This window comes from Orcinus orca, chromosome 8, assembly GCF_937001465.1.
Source record: "Orcinus orca chromosome 8, mOrcOrc1.1, whole genome shotgun sequence".
In the NCBI taxonomy this organism is placed as follows: domain Eukaryota; kingdom Metazoa; phylum Chordata; class Mammalia; order Artiodactyla; family Delphinidae; genus Orcinus; species Orcinus orca.
In genome coordinates this window covers 45,554,943-45,580,598 of record NC_064566.1, presented here as the reverse complement: position 1 = coordinate 45,580,598, position 25,656 = coordinate 45,554,943, and the positions used below count along the sequence as shown (strand labels likewise).

Below are 25,656 nucleotides of genomic sequence, written 5' to 3'. Positions count from 1 at the left end.
AATCCTTTTAAATACAGCCGAAACCAATACTATCAATTGGACTAAATCGTTAAACACTGAAAAAATGTAACTGGACTTTTTAGAGTTGCCTGGCTGTGAACATGTTTGATGGAAAGAAACACTCTCAATTTTCCATCCTCACAGGTCTTTCAATGATCACCTAATAGAATTAATGTCTCATCCTTAATACAAAGAAATTTGGTATATGACTTCAATATGTAAGGTGCTGGTTGCCCTAATTCAGGGTTTCTTAACCTTGACACTATTGACATTTTGGGCTAGATAATTCTTTGTTTGGTGGTGGGGGGCAGGGAAAAGTGGGTGTCTTGTATACTGTAAGATGTTTAGAAGCATCCCTGGCCTCTACTTACTAGATGCTACTAGTATACCCTTTCTAGTTGGGACAGCCAAAAAATGTCTTCAGACGCTGACAAATTTCTGGGGGTACAGAGTTTGCCCCTGTTAGAACAACTGCTCTAATTCATGACTCTAGACGGAGGCTTCATGGTCTAAGACAAGTCTTTTTACAAGTACCAAGAAAGCACAAAGTGACTAGCTAGGAGACCTAATACTCTCACTCACCCGCTGGCATGCAAATTAAAGCCATAAAAGGATAAAACCACACACCTATTAAAATGGCTAAAAACAAAGCAAAACAAAAAAACAACTGAGGATACCAACTGTTGGTGAAGACACAAAGCAAACAGAACACTCAAATATTGCTGGCAGGAATGCAAAAATGGTATAGACTTAAGGAAACAGTCTGGCAGTTTCTTACAGAGATAACATTTTGTTACCATTTTTCCAGCATCCTACTCCTAAATATTAACTCAGGAGCAAAAATATTCAAGTTCACACAAAAACCTGTGCAAATGTTTAGGGTGGTTTTACTCATAATTGCCAATACTGTCCTTCATTTGCTCAACAGATAAATAAAACTCTGGTATAACCATACAATGGAGTACTGCTCAACAATAAACAGGAATGACATACATGCAGTGGCATGGATGAGTCTGAAATGCATTATTCTAAGAGAAAGAAACCAGACTCGAAAAACTATGTCATGACATTATGGAAAAAGCAAAAACTACAGAGACAGAAAACAGATCAGGTGCCAAGAGTCTGAAGTGGCAGAGCGATGTGACTCTAAGGGAGCATTAAGAAGAAACTTGGGGCGACAGAAATGCTCTACGCCCTCAGTGTGGTGGCGGTGGCCGCAAAACTCATTCGTTTACCAAAACCCATCAAACCGCACGTTAAGAAGGGTAAATCTTACTACCTGTAGATTACACCACGGTAAACCCGACTGAAAATAGACAAGCAAACCAGACAGGGTGGAGGAAGGAATCTGATTTTTACGCTTTGGGGTGGGGGCCTCATTTCATCCTAACAATCTAAGTAAGTTGTTTATGTTTTGACTTTTTAAGATGAAAGATGACTGTAATATTTTACTTCCTTCCTATAACAACAAAAACAAACCCCTTTATTCACAGTTGGCAAAGAGTACAAATATCATCAGTGTAGACTGAATGTGCCTGGGAGTGAAATTAACTTTCTGCAGAAATGTAAAGGGAACAGATCTTATGTGATTTAGAATGGCTACTCCTGCATTTGGGCTTTGTTCTCTCATTAGTTTTCAGACTTATTTGTTTCAACATTGGGCAATGAAATACTTATTAGGCACAAACAGAAATCTCATATTATTTTATAAGAAAGTCCAAGTCCTCTCATTTTTCCTTTAATTTTTAAGAAAACAAATTACACAGTCTAGCAAATGTTTATGTACTACCGCAGATGAAAAACAAATTAGAAAAACTGCACTATGTAAAACAGTAAAACACATGTCCAATTGATTTCTTGCTGCCTTGGAACAGACGTTTATAAAGCTCTTGATCTGACCTATCCTAATATTCTCATTTTGCATTCAGCTAGTTGTCTTTTATAAGTGTATACCAAGAATCACAGAGAAAGAGCAGGTGAGTAGCTACATGTGCTGTCATGTAGACATCAAGAATTCTGATAGCCAAAGTAGGCAGACACAGTATTATCAACCCGGCATGGAAAGAAAAGCTGTACCAATGTATGGCCAATAAAAATCTTCATGGTATAACTTTGCCAACACATACACATTTGTCTCTAATGGATTTATTCCTTTCCTTCGTCTTCATTCCACCTTCCCTTTCCCTTCTCCACCAAACTCACCAAACCCTTTTCTTAATTATTTAGGAAGCTTCAGAAAGTTAAAAGAGCAGCTAAACCCCGTTGCAATTCATCCTACTCAGGTCTACTCACATTCCTACAATTCATCCCTACTCACTGAAAAGCACTATAAGGGAATGATGATAAGAAACTGGACAGTTAACGTTTGTTTTTGAGGTACTTCAAAGGGAAGTGAAAGAGAGAGGCTAGATACACATACCAGACTTCAGTGCAATAAAGTATTTACAAACATCTGAATGGAATCACCAGGTCTCAATTCTAACCCAATAATAAGGAAACAGTCAAATTATATGGTTGGTTTTTGCTTACCAAAAGGGAATTTTAGAAATGTGATAAAAAAAAAAAAAAAGACTAGTTAAAAATAGAACCATCTGGATTATTTTCCTTGCATTGAGACCATCCTTCCTCCCTCCCCTCAACTTCCTGTACAACCCAAGAAAGTAACTTTACCATCATGTCTGTTTTTAACTTTGTATCTACTTCAGATAAAACTTTGTATTTACTTCAGAAAAAACTTTGTATTTACTTTAGGACCATCATGGATTTAGAATCACAGAACTGGAAGGAATCTCATAAAGTCTGATGATAATCCACTGGAATATTCTCAAATACTCATTACTCATTCATCATGTATGTGTAGCCCCTTCTCAAGGATATTAGTGGAATCAGGTACCTAGAAAATGCCTGGAACTAGTAGGTACGTAATATACATACTGAATGAACAAATTTGATTAACTTAAATGGAACAGAATTAGACTGTGGAAGGGAAAAAGCCCAGCAAGGGCTCAAGAAATGCAGAGTACATTTGAAGGGCGATTTCCATATCTTACCTAGTAATACATCCCTCACGATGATCACTTTAAAAGTGCTATTCTATAGGATGGGGGCTGTTTGTGTTTTACAATCACCCTTAAGAACATATAATTACTAGATATTTATTTTATTGCAGTTTTCAGTTTTGTTTTGGCTTAGTGTAAGCTACGTATCATTAAATTTAAGTTACAGATTACATTTAAGCTATCATTATATTTCAGTTACTTTGTTTTTGCATCACAATGGCTTGGCACACTCCCTTACATACACTGCATATTCTGTCCTGTGACAGAGACAAACCTGGGTCACAACCCCAGCTCTGGTCACTTACTGGCTATACAATTTTGCAGTTCTGGAACAGTCTTGTAAAAATGCAAGAAATAGATATTCAGTTATTAAAGGGATCAGTCCCAGAGTCTCAAACACTGATTCCCATTTGACGTTTTGCTATTCTTTGAAATCCATAAATAAATCACTCCTAGTAGGCCAGGAAAAAACCTTTCTAATCTTCAATTTCCTCACATATCAACACCTGCCCTATCTACCTCACAGGGCCATTTTCAAGTCAAATGAGAAAATACATTAAAGAGCTTTATAAAGAAAAAAGTATAAAGTCAGCCTTTGGAAGTACCACTATTTTTCCAATTGGAGATGAGCCAGCCTAATGGAGTGAAAGAAGATTGTCTTAGCAACTGGACAGAGGAACATTCCTGAATTTAAAATCTGGATTCAATCACTTAGTAACCATATGATCCTGAGCCGATTATTCCCAGTAAAATGGGGATAATGACACCTATTTTACATCGTTATAAGGATTAGAGATGATGTATGTAAAGTGCTTAATTCCATGCCTGGCACGTTGTGCTAAACACTCAATATTTATTATTATTACAATACGTCAGCAGAATTTTCTCATGTGATCACGCTACACGTTAGTTCTATACAGCCATCATATTGACAATAAATGGCAAAGACCAGCACAGAACACAAGTTTTCCTTCTGACAGAATTCTTTTTTAAGTTTCAGCATACTAATCAAGAAACAGATTTATTATATTGGACACAGTTATAAATGTGGAATTTAGGATATCAGTCCAAGGGATAAATTTTAAAATAACTTCAGGAATAAAATTCATAAATAACTGAATAATATGAAACAAAGAAACACAGTTTAGTATTCATGTTTTTATCCAATTGGTTCTCAGATTTCGAATGGATGTGACAAAGCACTGACTAATGATCCAACATCCAAAAAGGTCCACCTATTCAAATAATGAAGTTATACAATACCAGTATACTGACCCAAAATCTTTCTTAACTGTATTTCCTTTAAAATGCATCTTCCCTCAACTTTCCCCTGGAAAACCATACTTCCCACTTACTTCCCTTTACTTAGTAAAAAGATTCAACTCTGAAAAGCTTCACACGCAGGAGATATCATTAGCCACAATCCACTTTTCTGTGTGCATCTTAGGTTTTCTTCTTTCCTGGTATCCAAATGCATATTTTACCACATTCCAGTCTTTTTAACTTATTGTATTTCTTCTCTCAGGGAATATTTTCACCCTTGAGTTTCTGTAGTCACCTGACAGTTTTCTTTCTTTCTTTCTTTCGCTTTTCACTCCCTATATGTTCAAAACAATACAACTCAAAGTTTTTCCTGATACAGTGGACAATCACTGTACAAAGCTAGAGCAGAGTAAATTGGTCAATTCTGTCTGACGCAGTTCTGGTTTCCAATGAGTCTAATCTTTACATCTCAAAAATGTTCAATACACTCTTAAGAAGACAGAGACCTAAATGAAAATCACAATGAAGGCAAATGACAAACTGGAAAATTGTGACTAATATGTTTTTGTAATAGAGCAATTGACAGGAAAATCACTTTGAAAAGTGAGGTCTATTTTGATGCCCAGTACCAACTGTAATATCTTGTAACTCATAGTCCCAAAGGTTTTAAATCAGAACAAAAGAGATAATCACTAGGAATACAAAGCTTTTTAATTTTTCAAACAAAATACTTTATTAGTACTTTTAAAATTAATGGCTGTCTAAATAAATACACTTACTTACATTTTTGAATAGTTGCTCAGCAAGTTCTCTGACATGCTTTATCATCTTCACTGGGTTATTTTCTTCAACTTTAATTCGCTCTACTTCAAAAGCTACCAACTTGGAAAAAGAATCAAATGGTAAAACATCAACTCCCAAATATGCTGAATATAGAAAACTGTGTGAAAATTTCACACAATTTGCAAACCAGAAAGCATCCAAAATGTATACTATTATTAAAACAAATTGTTTTAGATTTTTACTGTGTTTTGCCTCTATTTTACAGTTACAGAGTCAGTCAAGCCCTTGCATGTTCTGGTGGTCTCTCTCTGCTGATTTAGGGTCTTGGAAAAAGTCATTTCTGGAACTCAGATTCTTCTCTCATTCTCCAGGCCTCACTCAGAGAATTCTCTCAGAGAATTTCAGATGGTCAGAAAGTCTTCAAACATTTCCCTAACTCACAAAATATGAACCAAATGTTCAAGTTGGGTCACTCTAGTCCTAGCATGCTAACAGCATGATTTGAAACAAGTCACTAAAACTCCTGAGCTTCAGTTTCTTCATCTCTAAAATAAGATGGAAGAACAAGATGACATTTAGGTTCCTTCTAGTTCTCAAATTTTATAAACTCTGATCCATTTCCTAACCAACTAACTTACTGGGAGAACTGTGCTAGTGTGTACACTTGAAGTAGAGCAAAGAGTACTGACAGGAAAAAATGAGGTATAGGGAGGAGGTAAACAGATGGATTTTTTTTTAAGGGTATAATGTAGGAATTCTCATGCAAGGAACTAATAGATTCACTGGAGCAGACATATAAAACTATGACTCCACCTCTTCTAGGCCAGGATTCAGAAGGATTGCCAAAGAAAGTCAAACGTTTCTTTCCTTCTAGCAGGTCTATTTGATGGGAGTGTGGGGACAAGACAACACACAGTGCAAGCTGTCACTCCAAGCTCCATAAGCCTTGTGTGTGGTAGGCTGCCCTTGGCTAAATGAAAACAAGGATCCCTTTCCCAGAAGCAAGTGTAATTTTCCTAAAAGCACATTCCCCTGCAAACCAGTTAAATGGCCAAAGAGGGTAGAAGAAGAAATTACTTAGGTCTGGTGTCCCATTTTTTTTAAGCCCTTGACTGAAGTAAACATACAAATAACTGGTTTTCAAGTAACATCATCAATAAGACATCAAAAATCATCACTGTAGACAGAACACAGAACTGGATGAACACTAAGGGGAGACCCAATAGGAATCTCACACAGAGTCCTTGCCTTATCATTGTTTCCAAACTGAAGAATCAATCTATCCATCCATCCATCTATCTATCTATCTATCTATCTATCTATCCCTTAAGTATATAAATGAACATAATAAAAGACAAGTTGCCATATAAAGTTAGAGACATAAAATAAAGGCTAATGCAGACTAGTGGCTCTCAGAGTCCTCTACTCTGGGAAGTCTGGAGGAGGTGGTGAGATATGAGAAGAGTATCGAAAATGGACTGAAAAGGAGAAAGAGAGCACTTCAGACAAGGGAAGCAGTTACAAATACAGTCAGAGGCTGTGGCAAGCCGGCAAGCAAGTTTTCTGGAAGTAATCAATCTGGGTTATTAGTTGTGATGAAGATGCTAGAGAGAGCTACTAAAGGAATTTGGATAGAAAGCAAAGGGTACATAAACCAATGTTACTATTTAGAATGCTTCAGAGACTAATAAAGCATAGGCGCTAGAAAGGACCCTGGGGAGCACCTAATTCATCCACATAAAACATAATGTATCAATTACTTAGTTCAAGATCTAAAGGCTGGTATATGTTAGTATTAGATAATCAATGATCAATCATATTAGAGAATCAGAGATCAACAGTGATCAGAAAAAATTGTCCACCTCAGGGCAATCTCTCCTAGATCTTCACATGCTTTGTGTTATTATTAAGTAAAGCATTTGGTGCAGATCTCCATACTCAGAACTAAAACATATGCCTTTTCTTTCATTCTTACCTTACTTAACTATCTTTACAGAGAATAAAAGACCCTTCTCTGAACCAAGCATCTTTAAAACCTTGATTCCTAACTTCTCTATATAAAATAAGACCACCAGAAGCATAATATGATCACTATTACTATTCTTCACTACCTTGGGTGCCAGGAGTGTTTTTCTTTTATAGACTTCTAAGAACTTTTACATTTAACATTTACATTTATTGGTTCCAATATAATGTTCTTCCAGAAATTGAAATGGGAGTAAGAGTCATTGTTCTATCCACCAGAATGGGCTGCTATGAACATAGTTAAATGATAAATGGAAAGATGCATTACAATAAGAAAATTCACAACTAGCAAAAAATAGGATCCTTATTGTGAGTTGCATCTGCCCTAACTTTTCCTTTATATGGCCAATTCCTTGAAGATAGAGACTAAATCTGTCTTAAATATACTTAGTATCTCCTAAGGGAGCTAGACAAATGCTGATTATTGATTAGTAAGAATGGCTTACCTAAATGCAAAGAAGGTGCTAATTCTTACTTGAAATCTGCTATATTTTCCAAGGATTAGTACTTAAAAAAATACCCTTATTTGTGGTTCTATCTTTTACCGAGGAACTGAAATTGTGTCTTCCCTACTTTATTTTCCAAGCTTTGATTAAAATAAAGATAACAGTTAAAAAAAAAAAAAGAATGGCTTAGCTAAACTATGGCTCTAAGACACTGATAGATTAAATGTAACTGCAGTCTGAAATAAACTATTTATACATTGAACTTAGATCTTTCTCTCTATAAAACTGATATGTTCTATCTATACAATCACTGTCAATTTTTCAAAAAGATTTTAATCAAATATTTAAAATTCAGTTGTTCAAGGGAATTCCCTGGTAGTCCAGTGGTTAGGACTCCACGCTTCCACTGCTGGGGATACAGGTTCCATCCCTGGTCAGAGAACTAAGATCCTGCAAGCTGCACAGCGGGGCCAAAAAAAAAAAAAAATTCAGTTGTTCAAGATTTTTATGTATTTCTGAGACATCCAATAATTATATTTTTTTCTAATTTTTCTAATCCACATTATAAACATCAAGATCTGATATGCATAATAATAAAGTTTTTATTTTGATTAAATGTTTAAAACACTACTTCTCTACTTTTATCTACTAGTCTAATTTTGTGTGTAAATAATGCATTCATTTGATAAGAACTATACCTCATCAAAAAGATCACAGGATCTATAGGGAGGACCTCTTTCTGAAACAAAACCTGCAAATGCCATTCCATTGAGAACTTTTGTGAGGAAATCATTCTCAATCAAACCACGCTGTCCCAAGAAAGCTGTCTGTAAAGAAAGAAAATGTGAAATGAATAAGTTATCACTTATTAATGGATGAATGATCAAAACATAAATATAATAGAAAGATCAAAGCCTGAATAAATGTCTTCATGCATAAATGTGTTGTTAAAAAATACATTCCTCTCTAAAAGGGTTTTGACACCTGAAATACTACATGTATTGAAAAGAATAAAAATGAATCTGTCTGTAAAGCATGAGGGGAAATCAGAAATAACCTCAATTTTAAAAGAAAAATCAACTTAAAGTTACCATACTATAAAGGAAAATATGTCAGCTCCACAGTACTATTAAAGATTATCGTACACCTGACACTAACACAACACTGTAAATCAACTACGTTCCAATAAAAATATAGAAAAGAAGAAAAATATTATCACCTAACCACAAAAAGCAGAAATTTTAAATAATCACATTTGATAAATTAAGGTCAAAATACATGGCTAGAAAAAGACAACCAAGCTGTTTTAGTAAATTAGAGTCTACATTTTGGATACATACAATATGGTATTATACCTTACCTTGTGAAAATGTATTACTGGTTCTGCATGAATTCTTATGAGTTGTAAGCATGATCTATATCCTTGGAAAAGCTGTGCAAATAATCTAAGAAAAACTGCACGCACTTCTTTATCCTGAAAATATAAGAAGAAACATGTTAGATAATTAAATTGCTTAAAAAAACAAACGAAAAATCACAAAGTCGAAAAGTTGGAAAGAACCTGAGAGATTATTTAATAAATCTGTCTGTGTTTCCTACACAGAAGACTCATTTGTGGCAGCATTAAGTGATGGACATCTAGTCTGTCCCACTGTTGGAGAGTAGAGGCCATTAAATAGTTCTTTTAAAAGCTGAACCAAACAAAACTTGCTTCTAGTACATCCAATTTTCCTCTCAGAAAAAACCATAAATCACAGGGTCTCCCCTTTCACCATGTTAGAGAAGGGCATATTTCCCAAGTCATTTGATTTTTATATCCATCAAATGAATTACAGTCACAAATACAAAAGAAAACACTCAAGACTGTATCTTAAAGGCTTATGAAACTGTTCCGAAGTTTATCCAATTTATAAAAATCTATTCTTATATTAATAAGGTATGACAAAAATCTGTTTTGATAATTCAGATTTTTAAAAAATCATAGTTTTAGAACTCTAAGGAAACTTACAGATTTATTTAGTCAACCTCTTATTTAATTGACGAAGAAACAGTTAAAAATGCTTCATAATTTGTCAAAGGTGTGCAGCTCTATAATGTTCCTTACTGACCACAAAGCTCATCTCTAAGAAATGCAATGATCAAAATTAAAAAAGGGTCTCTGTTATATATTCACTCTTTTATGGCTTCCATTTGGAGCTACATTCATCCACTCACTCCTTAAACTTAATTCTCTCCTGTAACCAACAATCTCTGTTTCCATTTTTTGTAAGCTTCCCTTTTTTATCCTTGCCTGACCCTTTTGATTTGATGCTTGACACAGTTTTTCAGGCTCTAATCTATGTTCTGATTTTTTGTCCCATACTTACTCATGCCTCCTCAGAGCAACAGTCTTAGCTTACTCCCCCTCCCAGTCAGTGTACTGCCTGAGGCTTCTCCTTGAGCAGGTCACAAGGTCAGTCAGTGACAATTCTCCTAATTTCTAATTTGGCACACCTTTACTAGGCTGTCCATCTAACTCTCACTATACTCAGCTTCTTTGAAAAACATACAAAGAAAAGCAACTCTTTTTAAAAACATCAAATTTAAATATTAAACTTCTTACCAGCATTTTTGAGTGAGATAAAGCTGTTCGTGGAGGGGGAAAAGCATGATCTGCTACTTCCAAATCTGGGTGTAGAATCTAAAGCAAAGAAGCTTTGTTACATAAAAGATTGTAATATCAATAAAATCTATTATTTGATCTACCTGGGGCATTAAGATGAAAAAGTGTCAGTACATGAATTACAATATATTCCCTCCATGGAATACAATGAGTTAGCTGAGGCAGCTCTGTAGGTACTATGTGAAAAGCAAGAAAAAATATTTAATTAAAAAACATGAAAAAAAAAAAAAAAAAACATGTTCTAGGGACTTCCCTGGTGGTCCAGTGGTTAAGAATCCGCATGTAAATGCAGGGGACACAGGTTTGAGCCCTGGTCCGGGAAGATCCCACATGCTGCAGAGCAACTAAGCCCATGTGCCACAACTACTGAGCCTGCACTCTAGAGCCTGTGAGCCACAACTACTGAGCCTGCGCGCCACAACTACTGAAGGCTGCGCGCCTAGAGCCTGCGCTCCACAACAAGAGAAGCCACTGCAATGAGAAGCCCGCGCACCGCAACAAATAGTAGCCCCCGCTTGCTGCAACTAGAGAAAGCCAGCAGGCAGCAACGAAGACCCAATGCAGTCAAAAATAAATAAACAATTTTAAAAAACCCATGTTCTAGAAAAACACACATAGTGTGATTTCATTTATTTGAATATAAAACAAAATAAATCCTAAATCTATATATGTACATGCACTGATATATATATATATATAAATGAAAATGTAAAGTTCTGAAATACACACTAAACTGTAAAACAGTAGTCACTTCTGGAAACAGAATGGTCTAGGGCAGAGTTATTTGTCTATACAGTTGAAAATCTTAAGCATTTGTTTTTATGTTTCTTAGTGTAGTTAAAAATTAATTAGTTAATTAATTAAAATACTGAGGAGAAAGGAAATAAATTTATGAACCTCAAAGTCCAGAGGGGTAACAGTATAACACAATGTGACACGTATTACAAATATATAAAATAGTAATATATGAATATAAAGTATAATTAATTCAACCTAGGGAAAGTTAAAAAAGAAGGTAACTAACATTTGTGTTAGGCTTTGAAGGAAAGCAGGTTGGGGAGCAGGTGGGAAAGAAAGGTCCATGCAGGACTTAAAAGAAAAAAATAACTTTGTATCATTATGTAGCAAATTTTTGTCTTTGCAGAATCATTTTCAAATACTCAGCGTTTCGTAACATACTTACAATAGACCAAAAGGCTCAAAACAACACTTATACACGACACCAAAATATCAATAATATTTACAATCCAATCACCAAATCATTACTACAGTACAATAACATCTTCATGTCTATAAATTATCCATGATTATTATACAGTTGGAGTACTGTGTAACCATTTGATTACAATTATTTACTGACCAAATGAAGCTCATTTACTTGTGTGTCAAATCTCCCACACAGTCCATCAAATGTGATTTCTTTTTGGTCCTATTTTGCCAGTATACTATGCTCTCATGTACACTGTAGTACATAATCCACAACAGTGCTTGAAAACTACATAAGTAGGCATACTCAGTTTTATCAGAAATGAATTTTACTCATTGATTAAACTTGGTGGCACAGGTGTTGTAGGTTAAGGTTTACCAGTGTGCAGCAGAACCTCTACCAAGAGCCACTGATTTAAGAACTAAAATCTTAATCTTTGTTAATTTTGGTACCTAATTCCTGCATAATTAAAAATATCATTAAGTAATCATACATAAGATTTTAAAACTTATTTAATTTTCTAGAAACATAAAACTTTTTTCAATCACTCAAATACTACCTTCTCAGCTTTTGCTATATCCATATACGACTGATGCAATTATTTACCTAATATTTTTCTTTAAAATGTCTTTAAATTATCTTATCTCTTTAAATCTAGTATTTTCTTAGATGATACCATCTGTGAAGTCACAGGTTTTGTATGCTATTTTTAATAAACATTATAATACATAATTATTAAAATTAAAAAAGTTGCCACATACCACCCCAAATCATCTCGATACTTCACTCTGGGAAACAGTCATTTGTCATCCTTTGTATAAAATATTCATCCTATTGATAAAGACTAGGAAACAGAGGCCTAGAGATGTAATGTGATTTGCTCAAAATATCAAGTGGCAGGATGTAGACTGGAATTTAGTTCTCCTAAGTCCTAAACTAGTTGCTTTTTACTCTATCACACCTTGTATCCCAGATTACAAATTATATTAGGAAAAGTCAGTCTTCTCTAAATGTTCCCATTCCACAGAATCCACTATAACAACATAAGGACTAACAATTCTGAGAATAAATCCCTCCTGGTAATCCTAGACTTCTGAGTTCCTAAGTTCCTGTTTAAGGGGAAAAAAAAAAAAGATTTTAAACAGTTCAGACTGGAATACTATTCAAGAAGAATATGAAGGTCTTAGTTCTAGTAATGGCTTGAAAGGGAATGCAGAATTTCTAAGTTTCAAATTTCTGATGATGGATAAATGGGCACCTAAAATGTTGTCAGTAAAATAAAATACTGTACTTTTAAAAATAAACAAAGGTTGACAAAAGAATTAAATTTGTTTCAATGAGAAACACCCAAGTCACAATATTTCTTAAAACTTCACTGCATAGAATGCTGGACATTTAATCTATCACTAGGTTACATCTTTTTTGTAGTAACTTGGAAACACTGACCGGTTGCTATCACATTGTTTTGCAAGAAGCACACCTACCAAAGAGAAATGAGATGTCAATAAAGAAGGCGAAGGAAAAGGAACAGGTGCTAGCTTCTAATGAGGAATGTTAGGAGATTCAGGGATTTCAAGGCATAGTCTGGTCTTGTTTTCACAGGTGTGTTTCCAATACCTAGCACCGTATTCAGTATAGAGTAACTACTAAATAAGTATGCTGAGTGAAAAACTCAATGTAGAACAAATATTCAGTTAGGATTCAAAGTATATTCTTTAGATAATATCTAATAAATAATCTTATTCTAACTACTATATGAGAATATATTCATGTTTTAAGAAGATATCTTTTTTAAGTAATTACACTGTCAATAAATGATATCCAATTATCTTAGTTTAGATTTAAATCAAGAGAAAATTACTATAAAAAATATATCATACCAAAGAAAGAGCTGCTTGAGTCTGATGTAGAAGTGGTTCCGGAAGGGAAGAGAGGTGAATACATTCAGGAATTTTAATAGTGCCTCCATCCAAATCAGCTATGATTACATCTAACTGAAGAAGACAAAAAAAAAAATTAATCTGTAATTAATAAAATGTATGTCTAGATTGGCTTCCCAGCTATATATATATCTTCCAGCTTCCTCTGAAATTAGGTATGGTGTGTGACTAAGTTTCTGCCAATGGAACATGAAAAGTGATGTGCACACTCCCAGGTACTCAAAACAGAGGGGATGTAAGGCCCTCCTATGGTCTCTTTCCCCTTCCCATAGCTGAAACTATGAACTGGCAGTAACCCAACCCTGAACATTCAGAGGATGACAATGCCTGAGTGGATTCTAGTGGAGGAACAAGAAGCAAAGAAGTTTGGACCTTGAATGCGTTCATGGAGCAAACTGGTCTGACATAATGGAACACTTCTATCTACAAACTGCTGCATAAGCGCTAAATAAAATTCCATTTTGTTTTAGCCATTGTATTTTGCATGCTTTATTACAGGAGTTAAGCCATATCCTAAATAACACAGTAATCATTATAAGAGTTAACAAGCAAAGCAATTAGTATACATCAAAATGGTACTGTTTAGGTAGTTAAGAAAGAAGCTGATTTTTAGCATTTTACAAAGTCTGTTTTAAAATAACAGGTAGGGGGCGCAGGGGGCCTGGGAGCCGCGGGGTCGGGGTGGCGGGGTGCGCAAGGGCGCCGGTGGCGGCGCTCGGCCTGCTGCGTTAAGCGCTGAGTGCGGGCGACAGCGTGGTCAACAAGGTGACCCAGAGCGCCTTCCCATTCCCCGTAACCCTGTCGCTGTGCCACATCCTGGCGCTGTGCACGGGTCTCCAGCCTCTGCTCCATGCCTGGCGTGTGCCCCTGGCGCCACTTTTCTTGTGCCCTGGGCCCCAACCGCATCAGCAGCCCATCTGCCTGTGGCCGCCGCGTTTCTAACGGCGTTACATGCTGCCGCTTGCCTTCGGCAAGTACTTCGTGTCTGTGTCCGCGCACGTCAGCACCTGGAAGGTGCCCATGTTCTACGCGTACACTGTCAAGGCCACCATGCCCATCTCGGTGGTCCTCCTGTCCTGGATCATCATGGAGAAACAGCACCAAGGTGTACCTGTCACTCATCCCCATCATCAGTGGCGTCCTGCTGGCCACAGTCACCAAGTTGTCCTTCGACATGTGGGGGCTTGTCAGCGCCCTTGCTGCCACACTGTGCTTCTCGCTTCAGAATATTTTCTCCAAAAAGGTATTACGAGAGTCAAGGATCCACCATCTCCAGCTGCTGAGCAGCTTGGGCTGCCATGTTGTCTTTTACATAATCCCCACGTGGGTCCTTGGTGGACCTCTGAGCTTTCCTGGTCAGCAGCGACCTGACCTATGTGTCCCAGTGGCCTTGGATGCTTCTGCTCCTGGCTGTCAGCAGCTTCTGTAACTTTGCCCAGAACGTCATTGCCTTCAGCATCCTCAACTCCATCAGCCCTCTGAGCTACTCGGTTGCCAATGCCACCAAGAGAATCATGGTCATCACGGTGCCCCTGATCATGCTGCGAAACCCGGTCACCAGCACCAACGTCCTGGGCATGATGACGGCCATCCTGGGGGTCTTTCTGTGCAATAAGACCAAGTAAGATACGAATCAGCAAGCCCGGAAGCCCTCCCTGTCACGATGGGGGACCTGAGCAGTAAGGAGCATCATCGGAGCCCCCTAGAGAAGCCCCACAACAGCATCCTCTTCCCCCAGCACAGGGACTATCAGTACGGCCACAACAACATCTTGACAGATCACTTCTAGTACAGCCGGCAGAGCTACCCAAACTCATACATGTTGTACCATTATGACATGCAGAGTCTAGCAAGCAGGGCAGGGTGTTCTGCCAGTCCTCCTCTCCACCCCCCAGAAGTACCAGAAACTTCTGACAACCAGTGAAAGTATAACCCAGCTGAGGGGGGGATTGGTTCCACTGCTTTAATTCCACTGCTCAGGTAGGCACAGGACTGGTGCAGGAGTGGAGCAGAGGAGTGTGAGGGTTATTGAAAACATCTCCAGCCACAAAGATGGACTCAGCTTTCTGGTCAGCCCCATGGCTGTGTGCAATTCTGGTAAACGTTCCCCAGTGCAAAATTACTGCAATTAGCATTGAATTCTTAGAACCTAATTCTCTGACCCATAAGTCAGACTTGGCATGTGCCCGGATCCAGAGGGAAGGATGGCCGCTGTCTCCTGGGCTCCTTCTTCCCTTGCCGGAGTAGGGCATCCCTCCTTTTGGAGCAGCAAGGAGGAGAGGACGCAGGGCTACGAGAAGGATCATGGGGAAATCATGTTCAGTGTTTCAAGCTCTATTTCTCTAATACTCATTTTGTGTTTTCTGATGAGCCTTCACCGCTTCTGTGCTGACTTAGTGGGATGTTTGGTGGGGAGATGTTGGTTTTATGAGGATCTTGCATTTTTCTAGGGCATATTTTGTAGTTGTCTGTGTTATGCCTCAGTCCCCCTTAGGGGATGCAGGATGCATGAGGACTGGCTTATGGTTGGAAAACCCTTTTGTTTTTAAGCATTTAAAAACAAGAAAAGTTGCTGGTGATGCCTATCTCAGCACATTTCTGCATTTAGTAGGAAGGAATGAAGTGTTTTGAAGCGCTCTTTTAGTGACCACAATCTCTGAAAGTGACATGAATCAAGAATGTCATCTCAATAGTTTGTGTCATAAATGAGAGCTCAGCACTCTGATTCCATTAGCTGTTCTTGTGGTGTTTACATGAGGATCTGAATCATGTCCCTGTGAAGGGGCAAGCACCAACCTAGGACTTAGTTTGCCAAATCAGAGTCTGGTCAAGAAAAATATGTGGGTTTTGGTAGAATCACATCATTAGGAAGATTATGTGACCCCAGTGGGTAACCCATGTGCTGAGGTCCAGGTTGGGACACCTGGCATCACAAGAGACTGTGCCCTCGGAGGGGACCACTTGCTTGGCTGGTGGGGTCTTCGCTGATGGCTGCCTTCTTACTTCAGCCCTGTCCCCAGCCTCTTGAACAGGCACTTGGCTTGACCAGCAGATGGGATTTTGGGTCGCCCTTTACCTTCTGGTATGTAAGACAGTTCTCTGTTCCAAGAGGAAGTACCTACTGTAGCTAGAGCTTGACTACTATTTGTTTTTGATAAATGGAATTTTGTATTTAGAGGTTACATCTTGTCAGCTTATGAATGGACAGCTCCTGGAGAGGTCACAGCGTCCCCCCTTCTGGCCTGTGAGTTTAGTACCACTGGCCTCAGGAGTCCCTGTTTTTCACTGGCTTGCTTTTTAATTACTTTGGCCCCAAGTTCTAAGACAATTCTGTGTAAAACAGGAAGGGGCCGTCCTGAAGGGTGTTATTTATGAAAAGAACGTGCTGTGTGCCTTCACCAGAGGCAGTAGAGTCTGCAGTTGAACCACAATAAATGGGGATAATTTTGCACAGCAAAAAAATAAATAAAATAAAATAACATGTAAAAATGTAATAGAGAAACTAGCCAAAATTGTTGAAGTTATTATGTTGATAATAGGATTAAAATTAATTCTAATTTATTAAATAAAAAATTAAGAAATTTACTTTTGTCAGCACTTGGTTTGTCTAACTTCCAGAGACAGTTTATATTCAGTGGGAAAAAATTACTTACAAACCAGATGAGTGTGTTTCTAATTAGTACTAATGAGGTTTTACTTAATGATTACTGATTTACACAGATTTTTATATGGTGATATCAAAGTTAAATAGGAACTAGATATCAATATATAAGGTTAGAAAGAATGATTGATATATGAATAAGGGTCCTGTTTATAACTGCAATGTAGAATGGTGTTTTGTCAGTTTACATAACACCTATGACTTAATTACAATTGTAATTATGTAAAACTACCTACAGAGCTTACCTCTTTGCTGGCATTTAAAACTAAAACAAAATTAGAATTACAACTTTTCAGGATTTGTGAATCACAGATGTCATATAGCCCAACCTTTCAGTGAAGCATTTTTCTTAAACCCCCTGAAAAGTGTCACGCAACCTGTTCCTTGCACTCTACTTACACTACCTGAGAGTACACTCTTCACATAAGGAAACCCAGTCTCATCATTGGGCAGCTCTATTTAGCTGAAAACTCTTATACTGAGGAGAAAGTTGTTTCCATATCCACTATACCCACTGATTCTATTTCAGTCTCTAACCCTTTTTTCTATGACAGCTACTTAAATATTTATCTTTAGCTATCAAATAACATTAGGTTATTACCTGAGAAAATTTCCTTAGGGCCTCACAAAATAGTTTCCAAACTCTTGACATCCTAGAGGTCCTTCTCTGAAGCCCATTATTTTGTTACAGTCCCTCTTAAAGTGCAGTACAGAGAAATAAATCTGTTATTTCAGAACTGGCTGAATACAGAGCATTACTTTCTCTCTCTGGTATTTTATTCATATGGCACTGAGAACAGAATAATATGGTGGAGCTCATACTGAACTTGTATTCCACTAAAACCCTTCACTCTTTTGCAAATGCTTTTTGTATTTTAGTTATCAGCCAATCAGCATTAACACAGGCCTCATTTTGAAATACGAATAAATTAAAGCACTCATAACAAAAGTATAAATTAATGGATAATTTTATCTTCCTTTCTCATATATAGGATGAAGATTACAGAAAGATAAAACTTAACATGCCAAAAGAGGGGAATTTTAAAACATTAATGAATTCATTTTATAAGTCTCCTGTACTTGCTATAAGGAAAAATTAATGTATTTAGATTTTTGAATGATGCTTTTCTTCCAGCCAATCTTTTCTACTAGTAATGCAACAGATCCGAAAATAGTAATTAGTTGAAATGTTACAGGACTCAAAAAAATATGATAAACCTCTGACCACAATAACCGGCAATTTAAAGATGAATACTGGAGACCCTCAAGATGGTGGAGGAAAAAGATGTGGAGATCATGTTCCTCCCCACAAATACATCAGAAATACATGTGGAACAGCTCCTACAGAACAACTGCTAAATGCTGGCAGAAGACCTCAGACTTCTCAAAAGACATATATATTTTTTTCCTTTTTCTCTTTTTGTGAGTGTGTATGAGTATGAGTCTTTGTGAGATTTTGTCTGTAGAGCTTTGCTTTTACCATTTGGCCTATGGTTCTGTCTCTCCGTATTTTCTTTCTTTTTGCATAGTTTTTAGCACTTGCTATCATTGGTGGATTTGTTTTTTGGTTTGGTTGTTCTCTTCTTTCTTCCATTCTTTTTTTTCTTCTTTTTATTACTTATTAATGTTTTTAAATAATTTTTTATTTTAATAACCTTTATTTTATTTCATTTTATTGTTATTTTTCTTTCTTTCTTTTTTTCTCCCTTTCCTTCTGAGCCACGTGGCTGACGGGGTCTTGGTGCTCCAGCTGGGTGTCAGGCCGCTGACTCTGATGAGGGAGAGCCGAATTCAGGACATTGCTCCACCAGAGACCTCCCGGCTCCACGTAATATAAATGGTGAAAGCTCTCCCAGAGATCTCCATCTCAATGCTAAGACCCAACTCCACTCAATAACCAGTAAGCTACAGTGCTGGACCCACTATGCCAAGCAACTAGCAAGACAGGAACACAACCCCACCCATTAGCAGAGAGGCTGCCTAAAATCATAATAAGGTCACAAACACCCCAAAACACACCAGCGGATGTGGTCCTGCCCACCAGAAAGACAAGATCTGGCCTCATCCACCAGAACACAGGCACCAGTCCCCTCCATCATGAAGCCTACACACCCACTGAAAGAACCTTAGCCACTGGCGGCAGACACCAAAAACAACGGGAACTACAAACCTGCAGCCTGCAAAAAGGAGACCCCAAACACAGTAAGATAAGCAAAATGAGAAGACAGAAAAACACACAGCAGATGAAGGAGCAAGGTAAAAACCCACCAGACCAAACAAATGAAGAGGAAATAGGCAGTCTACCTGAAAAAGAATTCAGAGTAATGATAGTAAAGATAATCCAAAATCTTGGAAATAGAACGGAGAAAATACAAGAAGCGTTTAACAAGGAACTAAAGAGCAAAAATGATGAACAACACAATAAATGAAATCAAAAATTCTCTAGAAGGAATCAATAACAGAATAACTGAGGCAGAAGAATGGATAAGTGACCTGGAAGATAAAAACAGTGGAAATGACTACCACAGAGCAGAATAAAGAAAAAAGAACGAAAAGAATTGAGGACAGCCTCAGAGACCTCTGGGACAACATTAAATGCACCAACGTTCGAATTACAGGGGTGCCAGAAGAATCAAGTCCAGGAAGCACAGAGAGTCCCATACAGGATAAATCCAAGGAGAAACACGCCAAGGCACATATTAATCAAACTGTCAAAAGTTAAATGTAAAGAAAAAATATTAAAAGCAGCAATGGAAAAACAACAAATAACATACAAGGGAATCCCCATAAGGTTTAACAGCTGATCTTTCAGGAAAAACTCTGCAAGCCAGAGGGAGTGGCAGGACATATTTAAAGTGATGAAAGGGAAAAACCTACAACCAAGATTACTCTACCCAGCAAGGATCTCATTCAGATTTGACGGAGAAATTCAAACCTTTACCGACAAGCAAAAGCTAAGAGAATTCAGCACCACCAAACCAGCTTTACACCAAATGCTAAAGGAACTTCTCTAGGCAGGAAACACAAGAGAAGGAAAAGACCTACAATAACAAACCCAAGACAATTAAGAAAATGGTAATAGGAACATACATATCGATAATTACCTTAAATGTGAATGGATTAAATGCTCCAACCAAGAGACACAGATTGGCTGAATGGATACAAAAACAAGACCCATATATATGCTGTCTACAAGAGACCCACTTCAGACCTAGGGACACAGACAGACTGAAAGTGAGGGGATGGAAAAAGATATTCCATGCAAATGGAAATCAGAAGAAAGCTGGAATAGCAATTCTCATATCAGACAAAATAGACTTTAAAATAAAGACTATTACAAGAGGCAGAGAAGGACACTACATAATGATCAAGGGATCAAACCAAGAAGAAGATACTACAATTGTAAATATTATGCACCCAACACAGGAGCACCTCAATACATAAGGCAAATGTTAACAGCCATAAAAGGGGAAATTGACAGTAACACAATCATAGTAAGGGACTTTAACACCCCACTTTCACCAAAGGACAGATTATCCAAAATGAAAATAAGTAAGGAAACACAAGCTTTAAATGATACATTAAACAAGATGGACTTAATTGATATTTATAGGACATTCCATCCAGAAACAACAGAATACACTTTCTTCTCAAGTGCTCAAGGAACATTCTCCAGGATAGATCATATATTGGGTCACAAATCAAACCTTGGTAAATTTAAGAAAACTGAAATCGTATCAAATATCATTTCTGACAACAACGCTATGAGACGAGATATCAATTACAGGAAAAAAACTGTAAAAAAACCATACACATGGAGGCTAAACAATACACTACTAAATAACCAAGAGATCACTGAAGAAATCAAAGAGGAAATCAAAAAATATCTAGAAACAAATGACAATGAAAACACGATGACCGAAAACCTATGTGATGAAGCAAAAGCAGATCTAAGAGGGGAGTTTATAGCAATACAATCCTACCTCAAGAAACAAGAAAAATTTCAAATAAACAACCTAACCTTACACCTAAAGCAATTAGAGAAAGAAGAACAAACAAAACCCAAAGTTAGCAGAAGGAAAGAAATCATACAGATCAGATCAGAAATAAATGAAAAAGAAACGAAGAAAAAAAGCGCAAAGATCAATATAACTAAAAGCTGTTTCTTTGAGAAGATAAACAAAACTGATAAACCACTAGCCAGACTCATCAAGAAAAAAGGAAGACTCAAATCAACAGAACTAGAAATGAAAAAGGAGAAGTAACAACTGACACTGCAGAAATACAGAGGATCATGAGAGATTACTATAAGCAATTATATGCCAATAAAATGGACAACCTGGAAGAAATGGACAAATTCTTAGAAATGCACAATCTTTCGAAGCTCAACTAGGAAGAAATAGAAAACATAAACAGACCAATCACAAGCACTGAAATTGAGACTGTGATTAAAAATTTTCCAACAAAAAGAAGCCCAGAACCAGATGGCTTCACAGGCGAATTCTATCAAACATTTAGAGAAGAGTTAACACCTATCCTTCTCAAACTCTTCCAAAATATAGCAGAGGCAGGAACACTCCCAAACTCATTCTACAGGGCCACCGTCACCCTGATACCACAACCAGACAAAGATGTCACAAAGAAAGAAAACTACAGGCCAATATCACTGATGAACATAGATGGAAAAAATCCTCAACAAAATAGTAGCAAACAGAATCCAACAGCACGTTAAAAGGATCATACACCATCATCAAGTGGGGTTTATCCCAGGAATGCAAGGATTCTTCAATATATGCAAATCGATCAATGTGATAAACCAAATTAACAAATTGAAGGAGAAAAACCATATGATCATCTCAATAGATGCAGGAAAAGCTTCTGACAAAATTCAACACTCATTTATGATAAAATCCCACCAGAAAGTAGGCACAGAGGGAACTGACCTCAACATAATAAAGGCCATATATGACAAATCCACAGCCAACATCATTCTCAATGGTGAAAAACTGAAACCACTTCCTCTAAGATCAGGAACAAAACAAGGTTGTCCACTCTCACCACTACTATTCAACGTAGTTTTGGAAGTTTTAGCCACAGCAATCAGAGAAGTAAAAGAAATAAAAGGAATCCAAATTGGAAAAGAAAAAGTAAAGCTCTCACTGTTTGCTGATGACATGATACTATACATAGAGGATCCTAAAGAAGCCACCAGAAAACTACTAGAGCCAATCAATGAATTTGGTAAAGTAGCAGGATACAAAATTAATGCACAGAAATCTCTTGCATTCCTATACACTAATGATGAAAAATCTGAAAGAGAAATTAAGGAAACACTCCCATTTAGCATTGCAACAAAAAGAATAAAATACCTAGGAATAAACCTACCTAAGGAGACAAAAGACCTGTATGCAGAAAACTATAAGACACTGATGAAAGAAATTAAGATGATAGCAACAGATGGAGAGATATACCATGTTCTTGGGTTGGAAGCATCAACATTGTGAAAATGACTATACTACTCAAAGCAATCTACAGATTCAATGCAATCCCTGTCTAACAACCAATGGCATTTTTCACAGAGCTAGAATAAAAAATTTCACAATTTGTATACAAACACAAAAGACCCCAAATACCCAAAGCAATCTTGAGGAAGAAAAACAGAGCTGGAGGAATCAGACTCCCTGACTTCAGACTATACTACAAAGCTACAGTAATCAAGATAGTATGGTGCTGGCACAAAACCAGAAATATAGATCAATGGAACAGGATAGAAAGCCCAGAGATAAACCCAGGCACATATGGTCACCTTATCTTTCATAAAGGAGGCAAGATATACAATGCAGAAAAGACAGCCTCTTCAATAAGTGGTGCTGGGAAAACTGGACAGGTACATGTAAAAGTATGAGATAAGAACACTCCCTAATACCATACACAAAAATAAACTCAAAGTGGATTAAAGACCTAAATGTAAGGCCAGACACTATCAAACTCTTAGAGAAAACTATAAGGAGAACACTCTGACATAAATCACAGCAAGATCCTTTTTGACCCACCTCCTAGAGAAATGGAAATAAAAACAAAATAAACAAATGGGACCTAATGAAACTTAAAAGCTTTTGCACAGCAAAGGAAACCATAAACAAGACGAAAAGACAACCCTCAGAATGGGAGAAAATATTTGCAAATGAAGCAACTGACAAAGGATTAATCTCCAAAATTTACAAGCAGCTCAATATCAAAAAAACAAGCAACCCAATCCAAAACTGGGCAGAAGACGTAAACAGACATTTCCCCAAAGAAAATATACAGATTGCCAACAAACACATGAAAGAATGCTCAACATCACTAATCATTAGAGAAATGCAAATCAAAACTACAATGAGGTATGACCTCACACCAGTCAGAATGGCCATCATCAAAAAATCTACAAACAGTATATTGTGGAGAGGGTGTGAAGAAAAGGGAACCCTCTTGCACTGCTGGTGGGAATGTAAATTGATACAGCCACTATGGAGAACAGTATGGAGGTTCCTTATAAAACTAAAAACAGAACTACCATATGACCCAGCAATCCCACTCCTGGGCATATACTCTGAGAAAACTATAATTCAAAAAAAGTCATGTACCACAGTGTTCATTGCAGCTCTATTTAAAATAGCCAGGACATGGAAGCAACCTAAGTGTCCAATGATAGATGAATGGATAAAGCAGATGTGGCACATATATACAATGGAATACTACTCAGCCATAAAAAGAAACGAAATTGAGTTATTGGTAGTGAGGTGAATGGATCTAGAGTTTGTCACACAGAGTGAAGTAAGTCAGAAAGAGAAAAACAAATGCCGTATGCTAACACATATATATGGAATCTAAAAAAATAAATAAATAAATAATGGTTCTGAAGAACCTAGGGCCAGGACAGAAATAAAGATGCAGACGTAGAGAATGGATGTGAGGACGTGGGGAGGCGGAAGGGTAAGCTGGGACAAAGTGAGAGAATGGCATGGGCATATATATACTACCAAAGGTAAAATAGACAGCTAGTTGGAAGCAGCTGCATAGCACAGGGAGATCACCTCAGTGCTTTTTGACAACCTAGAGGGGTGGGATAGGGAGGGTGGGAGGGAGACGCAAGAGGGAGGAGACATGGGGATATATGTATATGTATAGCTGATTCACTTTGCTATAAAGCAGAAACTAACACACCACTGTAATGCAATTATACTCCAATAAAGATGTTAAAAAATAAAATAAAATAAAAATAAAGATGAATACTTACAAGCTCATGAACATCAGTTTTAAAGACAGAATGTACTCCAATAATGAAAGGCGTTGGGGAACTCAGAACTTCCAGTAGCTGAGCCGGGAGAATAGGAATATAAGGATAACTGGAAATAATAAAAACATACATGAGATATATTTGTTCTTCGGTAATATAACATACCTTTCTTTCATTTTTATGCTGTGTGAATTTTAGATTACCTATGTTTAGAAATTATCAATAATATTCGCCAGGTTGTTAATATTAAATTCTTGGGGAAAAAAGTTTTTTTAAAAATCTTCATGTGAAAGATATGATCCAATATAACAAGATATAAAGTAAACAAGGGCCGCTTCCTTATCCCTTACCCCTAGGCAAGCAGTCTCTTTAGGTTGTTCAAACTTGCTTGAAATAATTTTTCCGTACACAGCAATCTGACATCAGGTGGTAATACTGACTCCCTGATCGGTCTGCTCCCTCAATATTGGTGATGGTTTATTTGTCTATATAAAACAATCATTCAAATTCCATTTTCTATACTTGATTTTTGTATTTAATAAGAATGGCAAGGTACAAAAACAAAGGTTTAGAATGCTCTATTATCCAGGAGTTAAGAAAAGCTCATAGGTTAAAAAAATTTAATAAAATCTGTAGACTGTCTAAATTTTTTCTAGTTTGTATAAACTTAAGTTTCCTAGATATTGTGATTATCAAATTGATAAAAAAGAGTATTAAAATAAAATATTCTACTTACAGCACTCTAAGTCATCACTTGTTTAGGTTGTTTTATTTTTTACTTTTTATTATGAAAAATTAACTTCCCTCTCCCCCCGGAAAATAGAGAAAAAAGGAAAATAAAGCCCCATGTATCTAATTCAGTTTTGACAATCACCAATGCATGGCCACATACATATTTCTACCCATTTTTGTTCTCTTCCCTACCATATTGTTTGGAGCAAATCCCAGACATATCATTTATACATACTTTAGTATATATCTGAAAAAGATAAGGGCTCTTTAAAAAATAAAACCATAATACACTATAACCCCTCAAATTAATAATAATTCCTTAACAGTAAATAGTCAGACAGTACTATCTTAAGATTTTTATCTCCTACTATATTCAAAGGGAATTAAATGTTGCTGACAATACTATTCAAATTAATTATTTTTTCATGAAATAAATCACCACTCAATAATAGACAACTTGGAAAAGTTCCAAATTCCAGGCTAATTCCTATCAGAATCATGACTCCTACAACAATGTAACTTTATAACATATGCCCTTGTCATTCAAAACTGTCGTGCTATGATGTTTTGACTGATCATCGATAAGTAATGCATGATTT

At 36.8% G+C, this 25,656-nt stretch overlaps 1 protein-coding gene and 1 pseudogene across 7 annotated transcripts in view; one reads left to right on the top strand and one right to left on the bottom strand.

Moving 5' to 3' along the window:
- SBF2 (SET binding factor 2) overlaps positions 1 to 25,656 on the bottom strand; it is a 457,341-nt gene that overhangs the window by 185,663 nt on the left and 246,022 nt on the right. For 6 of the 7 annotated variants that reach the window (XM_049713585.1, XM_049713586.1, XM_033404541.2 and 3 more), the window contains 6 exons: positions 24,326 to 24,434; positions 13,326 to 13,439; positions 10,179 to 10,256; positions 8,937 to 9,050; positions 8,275 to 8,403; positions 5,106 to 5,204 (listed from right to left, as the gene is read on the bottom strand). In XM_049713585.1, coding sequence (XP_049569542.1) covers positions 5,106 to 5,204; positions 8,275 to 8,403; positions 8,937 to 9,050; positions 10,179 to 10,256; positions 13,326 to 13,439; positions 24,326 to 24,434 — 643 coding nt within the window. The remainder of the gene's footprint in view (positions 1 to 5,105; positions 5,205 to 8,274; positions 8,404 to 8,936; positions 9,051 to 10,178; positions 10,257 to 13,325; positions 13,440 to 24,325; positions 24,435 to 25,656) is intronic. The other variant, XM_033404540.2, reaches the window with a different exon arrangement.
- LOC125965171 (solute carrier family 35 member E1-like) lies at positions 13,575 to 15,309 on the top strand (annotated as a pseudogene).